Genomic DNA, 20,182 nt, shown 5'->3' with positions numbered 1-20,182 from the left:
TGTGGTGTTAGAGAAGACTCTTGAGAGTCCCTTGGACTGCGAGGAGATCCAACCAGTCCATTCTGAAGGAGACCAGCCCTGGGATTTCTTTGGAAGGAATGATGCTAAAGCTGAAACTCCAGTACTTTGGCCACCTCATGCGAAGAGTTGATTCATTGGAAAAGACTCTGATGCTGGGAGGGATTGGGAGCAGGAGGAGAAGGGGATGACAGGATGAGATGGCTGGATGGCATCACTGACTCGATGGACATGAGTCTCAGTGAACTCCAGGAGTTGGTGATGGACAGGGAGGCCTGGCGTGCTGCGATTCATGGGGTCGCAAAGAGTCGGACACGACTGAGCGACTGATCTGATCTGATGATAGAGTGAGGAAGACATTCAAGCCCATGCCCTCCTGGAACTTGTGTTCCAGCACAGGATGTAGACAGTTATGAAATTATAGTTAACATGAGTCTGCAACAGAGGAGCATGGAGCATTGAGAGAGTTCTCGGGGGCTGAGTCCTTGTTTGGAGGATTTGGGGAGGTTTCACAGAGGCGGTGATGCTTAAGATGTGATCAGAGGAATGACGGTGAAGGAAGCGGGTGGGGGAAAGGCTCCAGCCAAAACCACAGTGTGGAAAAGGCCCCCAGGCCCAAAGAAGTATGATGTGTGCTTGAGAAACTCGAGAAAAACCAGAGTGACCTAAGTGTTGTGAACCAAGGAGAAAAGTTATTCGAGACCAGGTGGGCCCCTTTTAGTCTCAGTAGGGAATGTGGATGTTATTCTAAGGGAGCAGAAAGCTTGAAGGATTCTAATTAAATGAATGACCAGATTGATTATGTGTAGTTTGTTTACTCAATCAGCTAAATATCAACTTTACTTTTCATCCTGTCTTTTCAAACCACCTCTGTGGACCTATTTGCTTTCTGTCTCTAGATGAAGTATCTGCAAGGCCTATAGCTTTTCCATTAGAGAGTATATAATTGTTTCCTTAGCTTAAAAATATCTAAGTCAGTCAATTACCACATGACTCCATTGCTGTCCAGTGTTTTAAGAAACGTCAAACCCTTATTGGATTTAAGTCTGTTTTCCAACTCCCATTTGAGCCTGACCCAGTCTGAGGAGCCTAGAGTATAGGGGGTGAAGAGTTTCTCTTTCTTATTATTTTTAGACTCATGCCCTCCCTCCCTCTTAGCTAATGGTTTCCAGCCCCTTCTGGAGTTTGAGAGTGAGGTGAGATAAAGGGGCAAGAGGTCTGCCGATGGGGGTGACTCTTTGACCTGAACACCACTGCCCCCCTCACTTCTAGGTGTGTGACAGTCTTCCCCTCTGTTGGGGGCCCTGAACTCTTCCACTATTACTTCTGGGCAACTTTCCTTTTCTTTCCTGCCTCTCCTCCCAAAACCACACCTCCCCAGAAATAACCTTTATCTTAAATTTTGTGTGAACATTTTAAGAAATGTTTTTTTAAAGGTTTAACATACATGTGTATCAAACTATATTGTTACATTTTGCCAAATGTATTACTTAGCAATGTATACCCTTTCCTATGATTTGCCTTTTTCATACAAAAAATTATTTGGTATTGATGTATGTATCTATATTCACTCATATGAATATATCACAATCTATTTGGCTATTCTCCTATTATGTCTTGTAGTTTTATAGCTTTGAAGTTTTTAATCTAGAATAGATGTGGAGTGTAGTATGAAGTATAATAGAAATCAGATTTCTTTATTTTTTTATGGATAGACTACCAACTGTGCAAACACGGCCCTTCTGATCTGCAGTCACCACTGTAACATATCCTAGTTCCCCGTGTACATCAGCCTGTCTCCGTCTCTCTTCTGTTTCATTATTGTATTTGACCTTCCCTAGGTCACGCTGACAAATTTTCTCTAACCAGGTAACTTGTGTGAATAGCACCCTGTCTTAGATCTTCTTGGCCTTTGTTCTTGCATTTAAATGTTAGGTTCAGCTAGTCAAGTTCCATTAAAGGGAAAAAAAAGCACAACAACCTGTTAATAAAAATTACTTCTTCCAACCAAATTCTGCTTTATAGCTGCAGTTAGATCCTGGGTGGAGATTCCTGACTCTTCTTGCAGTAGGATACTCTATTTGCGCTCCTAGAATTTTAGGCCCAGGACAACTTCCTGACTCTCCATAAGGATAAAGGGCTATTATTTCAGTCTTCCCTTACTCATAATGTGTCTTTGCCTGTGCCCCAGTGACGGGTGGCTTTGCTTCCTCCCTCTCAGTAGTTTAAAGCTTCTGCTGTGTCGGGTAGACGAGGGTGGGAGGAGAGAGGGGAGGTGGGAGTGAAGGGGAGGGAGCCGGGGCTTCAGGGCCAGCACCCTCCAGGCCCTCCTCCCCGGCCAGGATCACCTCTTTTGAGGCCTATGTTTAACTGTTTAATGCCCAGCCAAGGCTTTTGCTTCTTATGAAAGAAGGTTCAGGGAAGTGAATGAGACTTCCTCCCTGTTTCCTCCCACCCTCTCCAACCTCCCACTAATGACCTTGCCCCATACTTCCACATCACCAGCAGGGACTCTCTCTGGTTCACTCTCTGCCCGTCTTTCTCCTGAGGCCCATGGGAAGGAGCTTGCAAGTGAGTGCAGCTCCCCTTTGAAAGGTGCCCCAGCATTTCCAGACTCACATACCAGCACATCCTGGCCTTTGGCAGTTTTTTTGTTTCTGTTTTTTCTATTTTTAGACATTTCTTATTTATTTCTTTTGTGGCCAGTACCATGTTTCCCGCTTCTATGCTGTTCCACAAGTGAGACTGTTGCTGTGTTGAGACTTTCCTTGGAATGGCTTATTCCCTTGGATTTCTGGTTAGTTCTTGGATGGCTTAAGCAAAGTGACAACTTTGTGATTTATCCATTTTGTTTCATTGCTTGTTGGGCTGCTTCTTTCTACATCAAAAGCCAAAGCAGAATGCCTTATAATTGACTTTTGTGTAGCAATCTCAAGTGTTTTAAATTTGCTAAACTCATTTGCTGATTCTAGTACTTTTTCTATATATTCTTTTGGATTTTCTGAGTAGGGGTAAGTATTTTTCTAAGCAGATAATCACATCACCTCAGATAATTTATTTTAACACCTTTTAGCATATTATACATTTCTTTCTGTTACAGTATCTAGGAGCTTATTAAATATAAACGAAGTTAATGGGTGTCATTCTGTTCAGGCTGCTCTAATCAAACATAAAAAAACTGGATGGCTGTGTGTGTGTGCTAAGTCACTTCAGTCATGTCCAACTCTTTGCGACCCCATGGGCTGTAGCCCACCAGGCTCCTCTGCCCATGGGGATTCTCCAGAGAGATGGCTTATAAACAAATGTATTTCTCACAGTTATGAAGACCAGAAGTCTAAGATTAAGGTACCAGCATGGTAAGTTTCTGGTGCAGGCTCTCTCCTGGGTACAGATTGCCAACTTCTCGCCATATACTGTCATGATTGAAAGGGGCAGGGGACTAAACCGATTTACAAATGCTTCACCTGAATGACCTGAATCACTTCCCAAAAGCTTCATCTCCAAACACCATCACTTTGGGCATTATGTTTTCAACACAGGAATTTTGGAGGGATACAAACATTCAGATCATTAGCAGTGGGCTTCCTTATGTTTCTCCTGTATCTATTGAACTTATCTATATAATTTTTTCCTTTGAACTTTTACTTAATGCTGTGAATTATATTATAGACTCAATGTTGAATCAGACTGAAAGTCATGGAATAAACCTATCTTGGTCATTGTGTATTATCTATGTTTATACATTTCATACATTCTTGTGTGCAGTGTTAGTATTCACTTGTTAGATTAATTGTGTTAATTGTGATTTTCCAATTTTCTTTATCCTTAACTGATTTTTTCTTTTGTGATCTATCAATTATTGAGTTATGTTAAAATTTTCTGATGTGATATTGAATTTGTCAATTCTTCATTGTAGTTCTGTTAGTTTTGCCTTATATATGTGTGAGGCTGTTGTTGGATGTGTATAAGTTTAAAAATGTTACATCTTCTCGGACTTGCTTATGATGTTGATTTCATGGGTATATACTTATCCTGAAACTTATCAAGTTGTTTATATTAAATATGTAAGGCCTTTTATGTGTCAATCATAACTTCAATAAAGTAGTTTAAAATAAGACAGCTACTTGCAGTGTTACAAAAAAGAATTGTTACATCTTCTTGATGAGTTGAAAATTTTATTGGTATTTAATAACTACGTTTATATTTATGATGCTTTTTTGTATTACAGCCTAGCGGGTATAGCAAAATATGCATAACATAAAATTTACCATTTTAGCCATTTTTGAGAGTGCAGTTCTGTGGCATTAAGTATTAATGGTTGTGCAACCATTACCACTGTCCATCTCCAGAACTATTTCTTTCTTTTTTTTAGAACTGTTTTTTTTTTTTTTTTTAATTGGAGAGCTTAGTCCAATTACACTTGGACTGTTTGTATGGATAGTACAGAGTGAGATGGTGTGTTGGAAGGTCAGTGAGAAGGTAGGGAAGCACCAGATCATATAGGGAACTTTAGGCTGCATAGGGGTTTATATTTTATTCTTGGTGCCAGAGGAAGCCATTGAAAAGTTTTATATAGGATAGTGAAATAATTTATATTTTTTAAAAGATCACTTGCTGTGAAAAGTATAGGACAGGGTGAGAGTCAAAGTCTCCAGGCTCCTTGGAAAGCTACCGAAATAATACAGGTGAGAAAAGAAGATGGTCAAAGCAGTGTACTTGAGAAAAGACAGGATTTGATGGTGGATTGGCTGTTGTGGGAATGAGCAAGAGAGCCATCAAGAATTTGCTAGGGTTTTAGTTTGTAGCTAGGTAGAGGATGCTGTCATTTTCTGAGATTTGGAGTGCAGGGTTAGGCAGGGTGAGTGAGACTTGCACATTGGAAATATTAAGTGTGAAATACCTCTTAGGTACCTAGGTAAAGATGTGAAGTTGACAGTTGCCTGGATATACAAATGCATACTGCAAAAATAGCAGGAGCTCTGCATTTGGTAGTTGTTCCCATATAAATGGATGTATATGGAGAAGAAAAGGCCTGGGGCACTCCTGGAAGAGATATTAGGCAGAAGAGGAGGCCCCAGCCAAGAAAACGAAAAAGGAATAGTCAATAAAATAGAAAAAAAAAAAAAGAGGGGGGCAAAGTGGGGACATGTAAGCCAAGGGAGGCAGATGTTTTGGAAAGTATGGAGTAAACCACTGTGACCATGTGACTGAGAGACTGAGTAACATAAGAACCAAGAAGTGAAGTGACCTTTGGATATGGCAACCTTCCAAGCTGTAGTAACCTTGATTAAAGCAGCTTCATTGGCTTGGGATGAGGGCAGTGGGCTGGAGAAACAGCACGGGTACTGGAATTGGAGTTTATCTGGTATAGGTAGTTACGTTTGATGGCGACTGCCTTTCTGTAGTGTTTTCTCCACTCAACAGATATTCCTCTCCACCTCAGGAACTTCCTGACTCCTAATTTTAACCCCATCCTTCATTGCCCAAACCCTCTTCTCTCCTTTAAAAGCTGAATTCTTACCTCTCCTGTAAGAGTGAAGCTTGATTGCCCCCCAAGAGCCATCCTGGACACTTGAATACAAGAGACTCATTTACTTCTCCAGTGGTGGGAGAAGTGGGATGGCAGGGTCAATAATTAAGTTGTCTGCCTGGCTATTGGTCAGTGACTCAAGATGCAAAGAGGTTAATAGTTTTTTTTTTAATTACGGTAATAAGCTTTATTTTTTAAGAGCAGTGTTAGGATCAAACAACATGGATCAGAAAGTACAGACAGTTCCCATGTGCCTCATCTCCACACATATCTCCCTCACTTTGTGTCTGACACTACAGTGGTTTATTTGTTCCAATCCATGAATCTATACTGACACATCATCAATCACCCGAAGTCCATAGTTTACGTTAGGATTCACTCTTGGTGTTGTACTTTCTATGGATTTTGACAGTTCTATAATGACACATGTATATCCTATATTATCATACAGAATAGTTTCATTGCCCTGGAAGTCCTCTCTGCTCTTCCTGTTCATCCCTGACATCTATACTGTCTCTATTTTGCTGTTATTGTTCAGTTGCTAAGTTGTGTCCTACTCTTTGTGACTGCATGGACTGCAGCAAGCCAGGCTCCCCTGTCCTTCACAATCTCCTGGAGTTTGTTCAGATTCATACCCATTGAGTTGACGATGCCATTCAACCATCTCATCCTCTGTCGCCCCTCTTCTCCTTTTGTCTTCAATCTTTCCCAGCATCAGGGTCTTTCCCAATGAGTCAGTTCTTCTCATCAGGTGGCCAAAGTATTAGAGCTTCAGCTTTAGCAAGGGTCCTTCCAATGAACATTCAGGGTTGATTTCCTTTAGGATTGACTGGTTTGATCTCCTTGCTGTCCAAGGGACTCTAAGAGTTTTCTTCAGCACCACAATTTGAAACCGTCAGTTCTTCGGTGTTCAGGCTTCTTTGATGGTTCAATGGGTTAAGAATCCACCTGCAATGTAGGAGACACAGGAGACATGAGTTTGATTCCTGGGTCAGGAAGATCCCCTGAAGAAGGAAATGGCAACCCACTCCAGTATTCTCGCCTGGGAAATCCCATGGTCAGAGAAGCCTGGCAAGCTACAGTCCATGGGGTCGCAAAGAGTTGGACATGACTGAGCACATAAGCACAACAGTCTGGCCATTTAACTACTGTGCTGTGCTCTTTCAGATTGCTTACAGCTTAATAATTACAGCCTTCTTTATGGTCCAGCTCTCACATCCGTACATGACCACTGGAAAAATCATAGCTTTGATTATATGGACATTTGTTGGCAAAGTGATATCCCTGCTTTTTAAAATGCTGTCTAGATTTGCCATAGCTTTCCTTTTAAGAGAAAGTGTCTTTTAATTTCATGGCTGCAGTCACTATCCATGGTGATTTTGGAGCCCAAGAACATAAAATCTGTCACTGTTTCTACTTTTTCCCCTTCTGTTTGCATGAAGTGATGGGACCAGATGCCATGATACTAATTTTCTGTATGTTGAGTTTCAAGCCAGCTTTTTCACTCTCTTCTTTCACATTCATCAAAAGGCTCTTTTGTTCCTCTTCACTTTCTGTCATGAGAGTGGTATCATCTGAATATCTAAAGTTATTGATATTTCCCCTAGCAATCTTGACTCCAGCTTGTGATTCATCCAGCCCAGCATTGTGCATGATGTACTCTGCATAGAAGTTAAATAAGCAGGGTGACAATATACAGCCCTGTCATACTCCTTTCCCAATTTTGAACCAGTCTGTTGTTCCATGTCTGGTTCTAACTGTTGCTTCTTGACCTGCATACAGGTTTCTCAAGAGACGGATAAGGTATTCCCATCTGTTTAAGAATTTTCCACAGTTTGTTGTGATCCACACAGTCAAAGGCTTTAGCATAGTCAATGAAGCAGAAGTAGATGCTGTCTCTATAGTTTTACCTTTTCCAGAATGTCATGTAGTTGGAATCACACAGTGTGTTGCTTTTCATATTGGCTTCTTTCACTTAGTAGTATCCATTTAAGCTTCCTTCATGTCTTTTCATGACTTGATCATTCATTTCTCTTTACCACTGAATAACATTCCATTGTCTGGATATACCTCAGTGTTTTAATCCATTCACATACTAATTAAGCAATCTTGGTTGCTTCCAAGTTTTTGGCTACTTTGAATAATGGTGCCATGAACATTCTTGTTCAGGTTTTGTGTTTAACTCATTTGAATAAATACCAAGGAATTTGTTTGCTGGATCATATGATAAATGGCTTTCAGAGTGGCTGTACCATTTTACATTTCCACCAGCAGTAAACAAGAGTTCTTGTTGCTCTTTATCCTCAGCAGTATTTGGCATTGTAGGTAAATTTGGCATTTTGGATTATTGCCATTGTAATAAGTATGTAGTGGTATCTCATGGTTGTTTTAATTTGCATTTCCTGATGATATATGATGCATATACTCATCCTTTCATATGTTTATTTGCCATCTGCATGTCTTCTTCAGTGAGGTGTCTGTTTAGACCCTTTGCCCACTTTTCACTGGGCTATTTGTTTTCTTACTGTTGAATTTTAAGACTTCTTTGTATTGTGGGGGTTGGCATCTAGCAATCCAAAATATGGTGTTTTGGCTTAAGGATTACTTTTAGTCAAAGGCAATTAAGAAAAAGCAGACATATAGAAAGGCAGGATGATTCTTAACCATCAGAGACAACTGGAGACTTCTACCAGTCTAGAGACATTGAGAGAATTCTTCACAATAAGCACTATTAAAACCAACCCTTCTCTTACAATAGTTTCTCCCATGTATTTACTTTTTCAGTTTGCCACCCCTAAAAGTCTTATCCCCTTTTTCTCTCTCTTGTGAGTGAAGTTGCTCAGTCGTGTCCAACTCTTTGCGATCCCATGGACTGTAGGCTCCTCCATCCATCGAATTTTCCAGGCAACAGTACTGGAGTGGGTTGCCATTTCCTTCTCCGGGGATCTTCCCAACCTGGGGATCGAACCCAGGTTTCCTGCATTGCAGGCAGACGCTTTACCATCTGAGCTATCCCCTTTTTCTGTCTCTTGTCACTTCCCCACAAATATATTATTCTTTATTAAGATGCTACATAAGCCCCAGGTTCTAAACATTCCTTTGAATTACTCATCACTGAGGCTTCTCCCTGTGTAAGGATGATACACATTAATAAATTGTTAATTTTTTATTGTTAATATGGCCTTTGCCAGTTTAATTTCTAGGGTCCCAGGCACAGAACCTAGAAGAGTAGAGGAAAAGGAGATTCTATTCTTCCCCAATAGTTTATTTTGGATAACAGTCCTTTGTCAGATATGTTTTTCATAACTATTTTCTCCCAGCCCACATCTTGTATTCTAATTCTTTTGACAGTGTCTCTCATAGAGCATAAGTTTGTAATTTAACAAAGTATGGCTTGTTGATTTTTTTCATTCATTGTGAAAGGATACTCTAAGGATTGTGTCCTTAAAGTTGTATCTAAAGAGTCATCACCATACCCAAGTTCTTCTAGATTTTCTCCCATGTTATCTTCTAGAAGTTTTACATTTTATGTTTAAGTCTGTAATTCATTTTGAGTTAGATTTTTGTGAAGGGTATAAGGTCTGTGTGTAGATTTGTTTTTTCTTGATATAGATATCTTAGCTTAGGGCTTCCCAGGTGGCTCAGTGGTAAAGAATCTGGCTGCCAATACAGAAGACACAGGAGACACAGGTTTGATCCCTGGGTAGGGAAGATCCCGTGGAGTAGGAAATGGCAACCCACTCGAGTATTCTTGCCTGGTGGCCTACAGTCCATGGGGTTGCAAAGAGTCAGCACGACTGAGTGACTTAGCACACATACACATCTTAGCTTAACATCTGAACATTGTTTTTCTTGCTTATAAAGCACATGATCATTGCAGAAATTTCCTACAAGGCAAATATAAAGAAGACAATGAAAATCATGACTGTTAACACTTTGATGAATTATGGATTAGTCCTTTTCAACATTCATTTCAACATTTTTCACTATACTTCTTTATTTTAGACATTATAATGTGAAAAACTCTTTGTAAGAATCATTTTAATGGATACTTTTTTTCTAGGTAGATGAGGTGTTATCATTTAGTTAATTTTCCTATTGTTGGCATTTTTATTTCTAACTTTTATCATAATGCTGTGATGAACATCTTTGTGTGGAAAACTTTTCTTCCCCTCTGTTTTTCAAGTTATGTCCTTAGGATAGAGACCTATCAGTAGATTTATGGGATCAGAGGGCAAAAAAAAAAAAAAAAAACATAGAACTCAATGCATAGTTTCAAACTGCTTTCTAGCAGTAGTGTACCATTTTACCATTTCATTAATGTCAGTCTCTCTCAGTTCTTATTACCATTAATAAGTAATTAATAGTAATATTAATTACTGTCTTTTAAAAACTTCCTTAATTTGATAGGTGAAAAATCACATCCCGTTGCTGTAACAGACATTTCATCAATTACTAATAAAATTGAATAAATGTTACTCAAATATTCATTTGTTAACCGTTTGTGGTATTTTTTTAATTTATAAATTATATGTTTATGAACTTGCTAATTTAAACCACTGTTTTATCCAAATTGCTTGATATTTGTTGGTTTGTTTTTAGGAAAACTGGAACAGCTTACATAAGAAAGGTATTTCAACATAACACTCCTGAAGGATTTTTGTCCTCAGTTATTGCAGAACTGATAGACCCTTTTGGAATAGAGGAAGTAAATGAGAGCTCTTGTTTGTCCAGTTCCCTTTCCATTAGTGAAGCTGGAAATCACTCCTATAAACTTAGTCTTCAGTTACAAAGTAAGTATAATGATATTTCTGATGGCTGGGAAAGATGAAGAATTATCTTTTGGGATGAGTGTTCATGCTCTTTTATAGAACAATAGATTTCAAAATTTAAACCAATTGATAATCTACAGAAGTCTACATATACTTAAATTCCTAGAGGAATTCTTTATTTTTAATATAATAAAACCTGATTTCTCCACTGGGACAAATAACAGGTATCTTACATTTAATACTTTCTCTCACTTGATTATTGCAATAGTCTCTCTCTCTCTCTTTTTTTTTTTTTTGGTCAGGTTTATTAAGGTATAACTTACATACAGTAAAATTCACTCTTTTCAGTGTATGTCTATGGATTTTGATAAATTCATTCAATGATGGAGCCACCATTGTGATCAGTCCCATAAAACTCTCTCCTAATTCTTTGCTCTCCCAACCCTGGCCCCTGGCAACCAATGATCTGTTTTCTGTTCCCCAAATTCTCTCCTTTCCAGAATATTACATAAATGGAATAATACAATAGACAGAATTTTGACTCTACCTTAAGTATTTGTGTACAGGTTTTTGTGTATACATATGTTTTCACTTCTCTGGAATAAATGCCCAGGAGTGCAATTGCTGGGCTGAATAGTAATTGCATATTTATTGAGTTGGCCAAAAAGTCTGTTTGGGTTTTTCATAACATCTTACAGGAGAACCTGAACAAACTTTTTGGCCAACGCAATAGTTTTTAGGGAAACTGATTTCTCTGCTTTCCTTCTTGCCCTTTCTCTGTCAAATGCCCAGTCTATTCTCAACAGAGCAGCTTAAGTGATCTTACTAAAACATAAGTTCAATCATGCCCCTTGTTGATTTTCTATCTGTATGACCTATCCATTGATGAAAGTAGGGTGTTAAAATCCTCTACTATTTGCATATTGCTATCTATTTCTCCTCAAAGTCTATGAATGTTTGCTTTATTATTTAGGTGCTCATTTGTTAAGTGCATAAATATTTACAAATGTTTTATCTTTTTGTTTGACTCTTATTATATAATAACCTTATTTAGCCTTTGTCTTAAGGTCTACTTTTTCTGATATAAGTATTGGTATCCCAGACTTCTTTTGATTTCCACTTGCATAGAATATCTTTTTTCATCCCTTCACTTTCAGTCTGCATGTTTCCTTACATCTAAAATGAGTCCCTTGTAGGCACCACATAGCATATCTTGTTTTTGTTTCTAAATCAACTCAACCACTTTATATCTTTTGATTGAAGAATTTAGGTCATTTACATTTAAGTAGTTATGGGTAGGTATGCACTGATCACCACTTTGTTAATTTTTTTTGGTGTTTTATACCAAAAAAATACCAAAATACCAAATTATGTTGTACACCTGAAACTAATATTATGTATCAATTATATCTCAAAAAGTCAAAAGGTGGAGAGGAAAGTGAGTGACCAGCATCATGCATGTGTGCTCAGTCACTCAGTCATGTCCAATTCTTTGTGATCCCATGGACTGTAGCCTGCCAAGCTCCCCTGCCTATGGGATTTCCCAGGCAAGAATACTGGAGCAGTTTTCCATTCCCTCCTGAAGGAATCTTCCCAACCCAGAGATCAACCGGCATCTCCTGCATTGGCAGGTGAATTCTTTACTACTGAGCCACCTGGGAAGCCCAGTGGTCAGCATATATGATAGTTAATGCTGCTAGATTAAATGAGATCACTGGGAAAGCAGGTGTAGATAAAGAAAGGAAAAAGCTTGAGATCCAATCTCTGGTATTCCAACATTTAGTGGTCAGAGAGATGGGGAAGACTGGATGGTCTACTAGGAGAAGAGAGTATGTCTCAGAAACCAAGTGAAGAAGTTACTTCAAGAAGGAAGAAGTGATGCTGTGCTACATGCTGCCAAGAGGTGGGTTTAGAAAAAAGGTCAGAAGAGAAAACTGCCCGATGGATCTGTGTCAAAGTCACTGGTAAAGTTGACAAAAGCTGTTGTTGGGTGGAATCATGTAGACAAAAATGACATGTAGTCATTGGGTTAGGGTCAAAAAATTACAAGAGGCAGGGAATTGAAGACAGTGAATAAGGCAATCCTTTTGGGGAATCTCACAGTGAAGGGGAAAAGAGAAATGAGATGGTAGTTGAAGGAAATGTAGAAAAGGGGTTTTTGTTGGTTTGTTGAAATGGGAAAAATTAGAACATGTGTGCATAATAAAGGAATTATTAGGTTCTCTTCAGACTACTTCTATTTATTTTTTTCAGAACAAGGTGAGTATCATTGTTGATGTGTTTCAAAAACATTTTAAAATAATGACTTCCCTCTCCTTCAAACAGCCATCTTTTGACTTCTCTCATATCTACTCTGATGGATTTTCTCCAATCTCTAGGTTATTAAGGCTCTTACTAGTTCTATAGAAAAGAAATCAACTTTCTCATAATTACTTAACCCTATGTGGGTTGTTTTTTGCTGAGAATTTTATAGAACTAGTTTTACAGTAGAAGTTGTGATACACTTTCAAGAAAATAATTTGAATTATGACCAGAAATCTGACAAATATGTTCTCTAGTTAAGACCATACTTTAAAAACTCAAATAATATATTCCTCAGTTATGTCCACCAGTATTGCTTAGAGAACATTGGCCATTCTATTTTATGCCAAATCATTCTTGTTTTAGCTCCAGGTGTTATCTCCTCATTTCAAGATTCGGATATAGAAAAGACTGTGGTGATTCCTGGTTATAGCAGCTTCCTGATCACAACGATATTGGACAATGAGAATGCTTTAGCTGTTGCTACCATGCCTGAAATAGTCCCCCATAACATGACCTTTCAAAAAGATTCCTGGTTCTTATACAACTTTGGAAAAAGGAATGGACAAACATGGAACATATATGCAAAACCGTGTAATTACTGGTTTCAACAACATGATGATTCACTATCCCTCAGTGTCCTGAAATACATTGATCTGGGGAAATCTCACACTTTAAAAATGAAGGTCATACCTAATACAAAACGTAAGTTTATTTTTATTGGGAAATAACAAGAGGAGATATTATTGCTTTTGTTGCATGTAAAATACATTCTTTGATATTTCCTTTATCTTTGGTTTCATTAGTAGGTGGCATTCTATCACTAACAGTATAACCTTCTAATTATTGAGCACTTATGCAAAACTGTATATTAAATGTTTTTATACATTTAAAATTTATGGTTTATGACTATCCTAATGGGCTAGATTATAATCCTTATTTTATAAATGAGAAAAATGAGGTTATATTACCAGCCCAAATTTACAGAGGATTTTAGTTTAAATTTTAGCTGCCCTCTGAAAAGAAAACCTTTTAATTATCTTGTTATTGTTATAACCATTTCAAATATTTATTTTAAGCCAAAAAAAAAAAAAAAACACTTTAAAATAGAATTCTATACTTTGCTCCATTATCCAAGTATTTATTTAAAGTATTTATGTATTTAAAAATAAAAAGCTTACTAAAGATGATGATAAAATAGCATGCTAGAAAAAAGTAAAACAAAAAATTTTAGTAAATAACTTAGCTGGAAAGTGAGGGAAAAAAGATGAAAGAGAGAAGAGAGAAAAAGGAAAATCTTGTCACTAGAAATGAAGACGTTAGCAAAGTATTGCTCAAAATTCTCCAGGATAGGCTTCAACAGTATGTGAACCGAGAACTTTCAGATATTCAAGCTGGATTTGGAAAAGGTAGAGGAATCAGATATCCACTGGATCGTAGAAAAAGCAAGAGAATTGCAGAAAAACATCTGCTTCAACACTACACTAAAGCCTTTGATGTGTGGATCACAACAAATTGTAGAAAAATTCTTAAAGAGATAAGAATACCAGACCACCTTCCTTGCATCCTGAGAAACCTCAGGTATGCAGGTAAAAAAGCAACAGTTAGAACTGAACATGGAACAATGGACTGGTTACAAGTTGGAAAAGGAGTACGTTAAGGCTGTATATTGCCACCCTGTTTATTTAACTTATATGCAGAATACATCATGCAAAATGCCAGGCCGGATAAAGCACAAGCTGAAATCAAGATTGCCAGGAGAAATATCAATAACCTCAGACATGCAGATGACACCACCCTTATGGTAGAAAGCGAAGAGGAACTAAAGAGCTTCTTGATGAAAGTGAAAGAGGAAAGTGAAAAAAGCTGGCTTAAAACTCAACTTTAAAAAAAACGAAGATTGTGGCATCCAGTCCCATCATTTCATGGCAAATAGATGGGAAAACAATGGAAACAGTGACAGACTTTATTTTCTTGGGCTCCAAAATCATTTCAGATGGCAACTGCAGCCATGAAATTAAAAGATGCTTGCTCCTTGGATGAAAAGCTATGACAAACCTAGATAGCTTATTAAGAAGCAGAGACATTATTTTGCCAACAAAGGTCCATCTGGTCAAAGATAAGGTTTTTCCAATAGTCATGTATGGATGTGAGCATATTGGACCATAAAGAAGGCTGAATACCAAATAATTGATGCTTTTGAACTGTGATATTGGAGAAGACTTTTGAGAGTCCCTTGGACTGCAAGGAGATCAAACTAGTCATTCCTAAAGGAAATCAATCCTGAATATTCTTTCAGAAGGGATGACAGAGGACAATATGATTGGATGGCATCACCAACTCATTGGACATGAGTTTGAGCAAACTCCGAGAGTTGGAGAAAGACAGGGAAGCCTGGTGTGCTGCAGTCCATGGGGTCACAAAGAGTCAGACACCACTGAGCAACTGAGCAACAAAAACAAGAAATGAAGAGGGAATTCAAAATCAAAAGAGTTAGCTAATATGTAGCTCCTACAAGGTTATGAGGCTCAGATGTAGACAGTGGAATGTGTTCTAATGCCCAGCCATTGGTTTGAAGATGTAGACATTTAGACATTTCTACCTTGTGGTAGGAAGTTGGAACTGAGAACATTAAGTAAGGCTGGAACCATCAGATAGTGGAGAGGTGAAGAGGCAATAAGAACAATGCTACCCAACAACGCAAAGAAGGAGATAGGGGGACTATGATCTCCATGGGACTCAAAAAGAATTTCTTATAAAAAACCCAAACTTCTAGACTGTGTAACACCCAGAGACTACACACCAGATACAAGAATCCCAAACTGAGAAATCATTACAATCCCTGGGCCCCAGCTTAAGGAAGCACAAAACCACCTGTATGAATACTTTCATAAACCAGGTAACATGGACTTGCACAAAAAAAAAGTCAATCTTTCTGACTTACTTCGCTCTGTGCATGTGTTTGGAATCTAGAAAGATGGTACTAATGAACCTATTTGCAGGGCAGCAAGGAAGATGCAGACATAGAGAACAGACTAGTGCACACAGTGGGAGAAGGAGAGGGTGGGACGAATTGAAAGAATAGCCTGGAAACATACATTGCTGCTGCTGCTAAGTTGCTTCAGTTGTGTCCGACTCTGTGCGACCCCAGAGACAGCAGCCCACCAGGCTCGCCCATCCCTGGGATTCTCCAGGCAAGAACACTGGAGTCGGTTGCCATTTCCTTCTCCAATGCATGAAAGTGAAAGTGAAGTCACTCAGTCATGTCCGACTCTTAGTGACCCCATGGACTGCAGCCCACCAGGCTCTTCCGTCCATGGGATTTTCCAGGCAAGAGTACTGGAGTGGGGTGCCATACCATATGTAAAATAGATAGCAAGTGGGAATTTGCTGTGTGACACAGGAAGCTCAACCCAGTGTTCTGTGAACCTAGAAGGGTGCGATGGGGTGGGAGATGGGAGGTGGGTTCGTAAGAGAGAGGATATATGTATACCCATGGCTAATTCATGCTGATGAATGGTAGAGGCCAACATGATATTGTAAAGCAATTATCCTCAAATTAAAAAAATATCTATCTACATTGACCATGTATTGAAAAAAATAATTTTAAAACCATGTAAGGAAATGATCCAACATAAGAAAAAGTCAACAAGCATAGGAAACCAAATTTCAATCTTGAGTTGATAGAAAAATCAGAAAGACATTATAAAAATAATTGTATAATATATATATAATATATAAAAGAAATAGAGGAAAACAGAACAGGAAATGGTAGAGATCACTTCAAGAAAATTAGAGATACCAAGGGAACATTTCATGCAAAGATGGGCTCCTTAAAGGACAGAAATGGTATGGACATAACAGAAACAGAAGATATTAAGAAGAGGTGGCAAGAACACACAGAAGAACTGTACAAAAAAGATCTTCATGACCCAGATAATCATGAAGGTGTGATCACTCCCACTCACCTACAGCTGGACATCCTGGAATGTGAAGTAAAGTGGGCCTTGGAAAGCATCACTACGAACAAAGCTAGTGGAGGTGATGGAATTCCAGGTGAGCTATTTCAAATCCTGAAAGATGATGCTGTGAAAGAGCTACACTCAATATGCCAGCAAATTTGGAAAACTCAGCAGTGGCCACAGGACTGGAAAAGGTCAGTTTTCATTCCAATCCCAAAGAAAGGCAATGCCAAAGAATGCTCAAACTACCGTACAATTGCACTCATCTCACATGCTAGTAAAGTAATGCTCAAAATTCTCCAAGCCAGGCTTCAGCAATATGTGAACCATGAACTTTCAGATGTTCAAGCTGGTTTTAGAAAAGGCAGAGGAACCAGAGATCAAATTGCCAACATCCACTGCATCATCAAAAAAGCAAGAGAGTTCCAGAAAACATCTACTTCTACTTTATTGACTATGCAAAAGCCTTTGACTGTGTGGATCACAACAAACTGTGGAAAATTCTGAAAGAGATGGGAATACCAGACCACCTGACCTGCCTCTTGAGAAACCTGTATGCAGGTCAGGAAGCAACAGTTAGCACTGAACATGGAACAGACTGGTTCCAAATAGGAAAAGGAGTATGTCAAGGTTGTATATTGTCACCCTGCTTATTTAACTTCTATGCAGAGTACATCCTGAGAAATGCTGGGCTAAAAGAAGCACAAGCTGGAATCAAGATTGCCAGAAGAAATATCAATAACCTCAGATATGCAGATGACACCACCCTTATGGCAGAAAGTGAAGAGGAACTAAAAAGCCTCTTGATGAAAGTGAAAGTGGAGAGTGAAAAAGTTGGCTTAAAGCTCAACATTCAGAAAACGAAGATCATGGCATCTGGTCCCATCACTTCATGGCAAATAGATGGGAAACAGTGGAAACAGTGTCAGACTTTATTTTGGGGGGCTCCAAAATCACTGCAGATGGTGACTGCAGCCATGAAATTAAAAGATGTTTACTCCTTGGAAGGAAAGTTATGACCAACCTAGATAGCATATTCAAAAGCAGAGACATTACTTTGCCAACAAAGGTCTGTCTAGTCAAGTGGTTTTTCCCGTGGTCATGTATGGATGTGAGAGTTGGACTGTGAAGAAAGCTGAGCGCCAAAGAATTGATGCTTTTGAACTGTGGTGTTGGAGAAGACTCTTGAGAGCCCCTTGGACTGCAAGGAGATCCAACCAGTCCATTCTGAAGGAGATCAGCCCTGGGATTTCTTTGGAAGGACTGATGCTAAAGCTGAAAGTCCAATACTTTGGCCACCTTATGCAAAGAGTTGACGCATTGGAAAAGACCCTGATGCTGGGAGGGATTGGGGGCAGGAGGAGAAGGGGATAACAGAGGATGAGATGGCTGGATGGCATCACTGACTCGATGCACATGAGTTTGGGTGGACTCCAGGGGTTGGTGATGGACAACAGGGAGGCCTGGCGTGCTGTGATTCATGGGGTCGCAAAGAGTCAGACATGACTGAGCCACTGAACTGAAAGCATATATATGGAATTTAGAAAGATGGTAACAATAATCCTATATGCGAGACAGCAAAAGAGACACAGATGTATAAATAGTCTTTTGGACTCTGTGGGAGAAGGTGAGGGTGAGATGATCTGAGAGAATAGCATTGAAACATGTATATTATCATATGTGAAACAGATCGCCAGTCCAGGTTCGATGCATGAGACATGGTGCTCAGGGCTGGTGCACTGGGATGACCCTGAGGGATGGGATGGGGAGGGAGGTGGGAGGAGGGTTCAGGATGGGGAACACATGTACACCCATGGCTGATTCATGTCAATGTATGGCAAAACCAATACAATATTGTAAAGTAATTAGTCTCCAATTAAATATATTTAAAAAAATAAAAAAATAATTTTTTTCAAAGAAGTATTAAAGTTCCCTAGGTATATTTGTGGCCATTATGCAGCCTTCATAATAGATTCTGTAGATGTTCTAGAATTCTGATTGACCAATCATTATGAAACTGCTTAAAATTTTCTTGATTTCATGTTAACTCTTGGTTTTGTTTCCATAGTTCTTAGAACGCTTGAAATACCGCTACTGCAAGTAATTGTTGGAAACCCAAATTTGTTGGAAGTTAAAGTTGAAGGCTATTTTGATGAAACTGATAGTTATATAATGGAAGTTTCTACAGCTAGCAAAACTTTACACCAAGTAAATTTTCCTTCAATTATTTTTTAAAATCTATTGATTATAGAAAATTTAGGGTATAAATCAAGAAAAAGAAGGAAAAATCATGCAGAATCCTACCTATCAAGGATGATGAAACACTTTTAATATCTTGGGCATTACAAAAAGTCTGTATGTGATAGACATTAAAAAATTAAGCTCTGGAAAAGACTGGGTTTTCACTGCTGCTACTGTTTTTGTGGGCTTCCCACATGGCACTAGTGGTAAAGAACCCACCTGCCAATGCAGAAGACTCAAGAGACCTGGGTTTGATTCCTGGGTTGGAAGATCCCCTGGAGGAGGGCACAGCAACCAACTCCAGTACTCCAGTACTGGAAACTCCCATGGATGGAGGAGCCTGGTGGGCTGCAGTCCATGGGGTCGCCAAGAGTCGGACACGACTGAGCGACTTCACTTTCACTTTTCACTTTCATGCATTGGAGAAGGAAATGGCAACCCACTCCAGTGTTCTTGCCTGGAGAATCCCAGGGATGGCGGAGCCTAGTGGGCTGCCGTCTATGGCGTCAACTTATTTCTTATTGAACTTGGGCGTCCCCCCTCCTCACATCCCAAATTTCCTTTAATAGTAGAACCCTGCTTAGATTCTGATTTGATGTGTTTTGGCAGAAATTCATTAAAAATTGTTATTATTAATGGAATATAGAGTATGGGGATAGGGACAAAACTACCAGAGTTACTATATCTCTACAATTATTAGTATCTCTACATTTTTTAATTTCCAGAAATACTTGAGAATTTCAAACAGAATTTATCAAATTTTGTTGAATGTTTAATGTTGTGCAAGGTGAAAATATGTTTTCTGTACACAAATTTCTACTAAAAGCATATCTTTGTGAAATACAGTGATTGCTAAGTGAATATCTTCTTTTCAGAATGTATACCAATGGAAGTAATTTTATTTGTATTATCAAAGCAAATGTCCACAGGCTCATCAATGAATGAGAGAGGCCTTGCTATTCTAAGTTGGTTTTATATCCAACTACATCCAATTATAGTGTTTATTTAATAATAAACACTTGATCCTTGTTCATTTTCAAATGTCACCCACAGACAATTAGATTGGGATGTATTTCTTCCTGGAAAAGAATATGTCTTCTGTTAAGATTTATTCTAAAACAGATCATTATGGTCAAATTTATGACTCTATTTTTGTCTCCTATTATATTATCATTATTTTTTATTTCTTTTCATTTTCTATATTCTTTAGTTGATTACTATCCTAGTTTGCCAGGGCAGCCATAACAAAATACAATGGACTGAGTGGCTTAAGCAACAGAAATTTATTTTCTCACTGTTCTGGAGGCAAAAAGCCAAGAGCAAGGCATTGGCAGGGTTGGTTTCTTCTAAGGTCTTTG

At 38.7% G+C, this 20,182-nt stretch overlaps 1 protein-coding gene across 1 annotated transcript in view; it reads left to right on the top strand.

The window, feature by feature from the left end:
* CATSPERB (cation channel sperm associated auxiliary subunit beta) overlaps window positions 1-20,182 on the top strand; it is a 120,560-nt gene that overhangs the window by 82,545 nt on the left and 17,833 nt on the right. The window contains 3 exon segments of the mRNA XM_059879229.1: window positions 10,151-10,341; window positions 12,988-13,326; window positions 18,652-18,791. Coding sequence (XP_059735212.1) covers window positions 10,151-10,341; window positions 12,988-13,326; window positions 18,652-18,791 — 670 coding nt within the window.

Source organism: Bos taurus, chromosome 21, assembly GCF_002263795.3.
Source record: "Bos taurus isolate L1 Dominette 01449 registration number 42190680 breed Hereford chromosome 21, ARS-UCD2.0, whole genome shotgun sequence".
NCBI classification, from domain to species: Eukaryota; Metazoa; Chordata; class Mammalia; order Artiodactyla; family Bovidae; genus Bos; species Bos taurus.
This window is presented reverse-complemented; position numbering and strand designations above follow the sequence as displayed.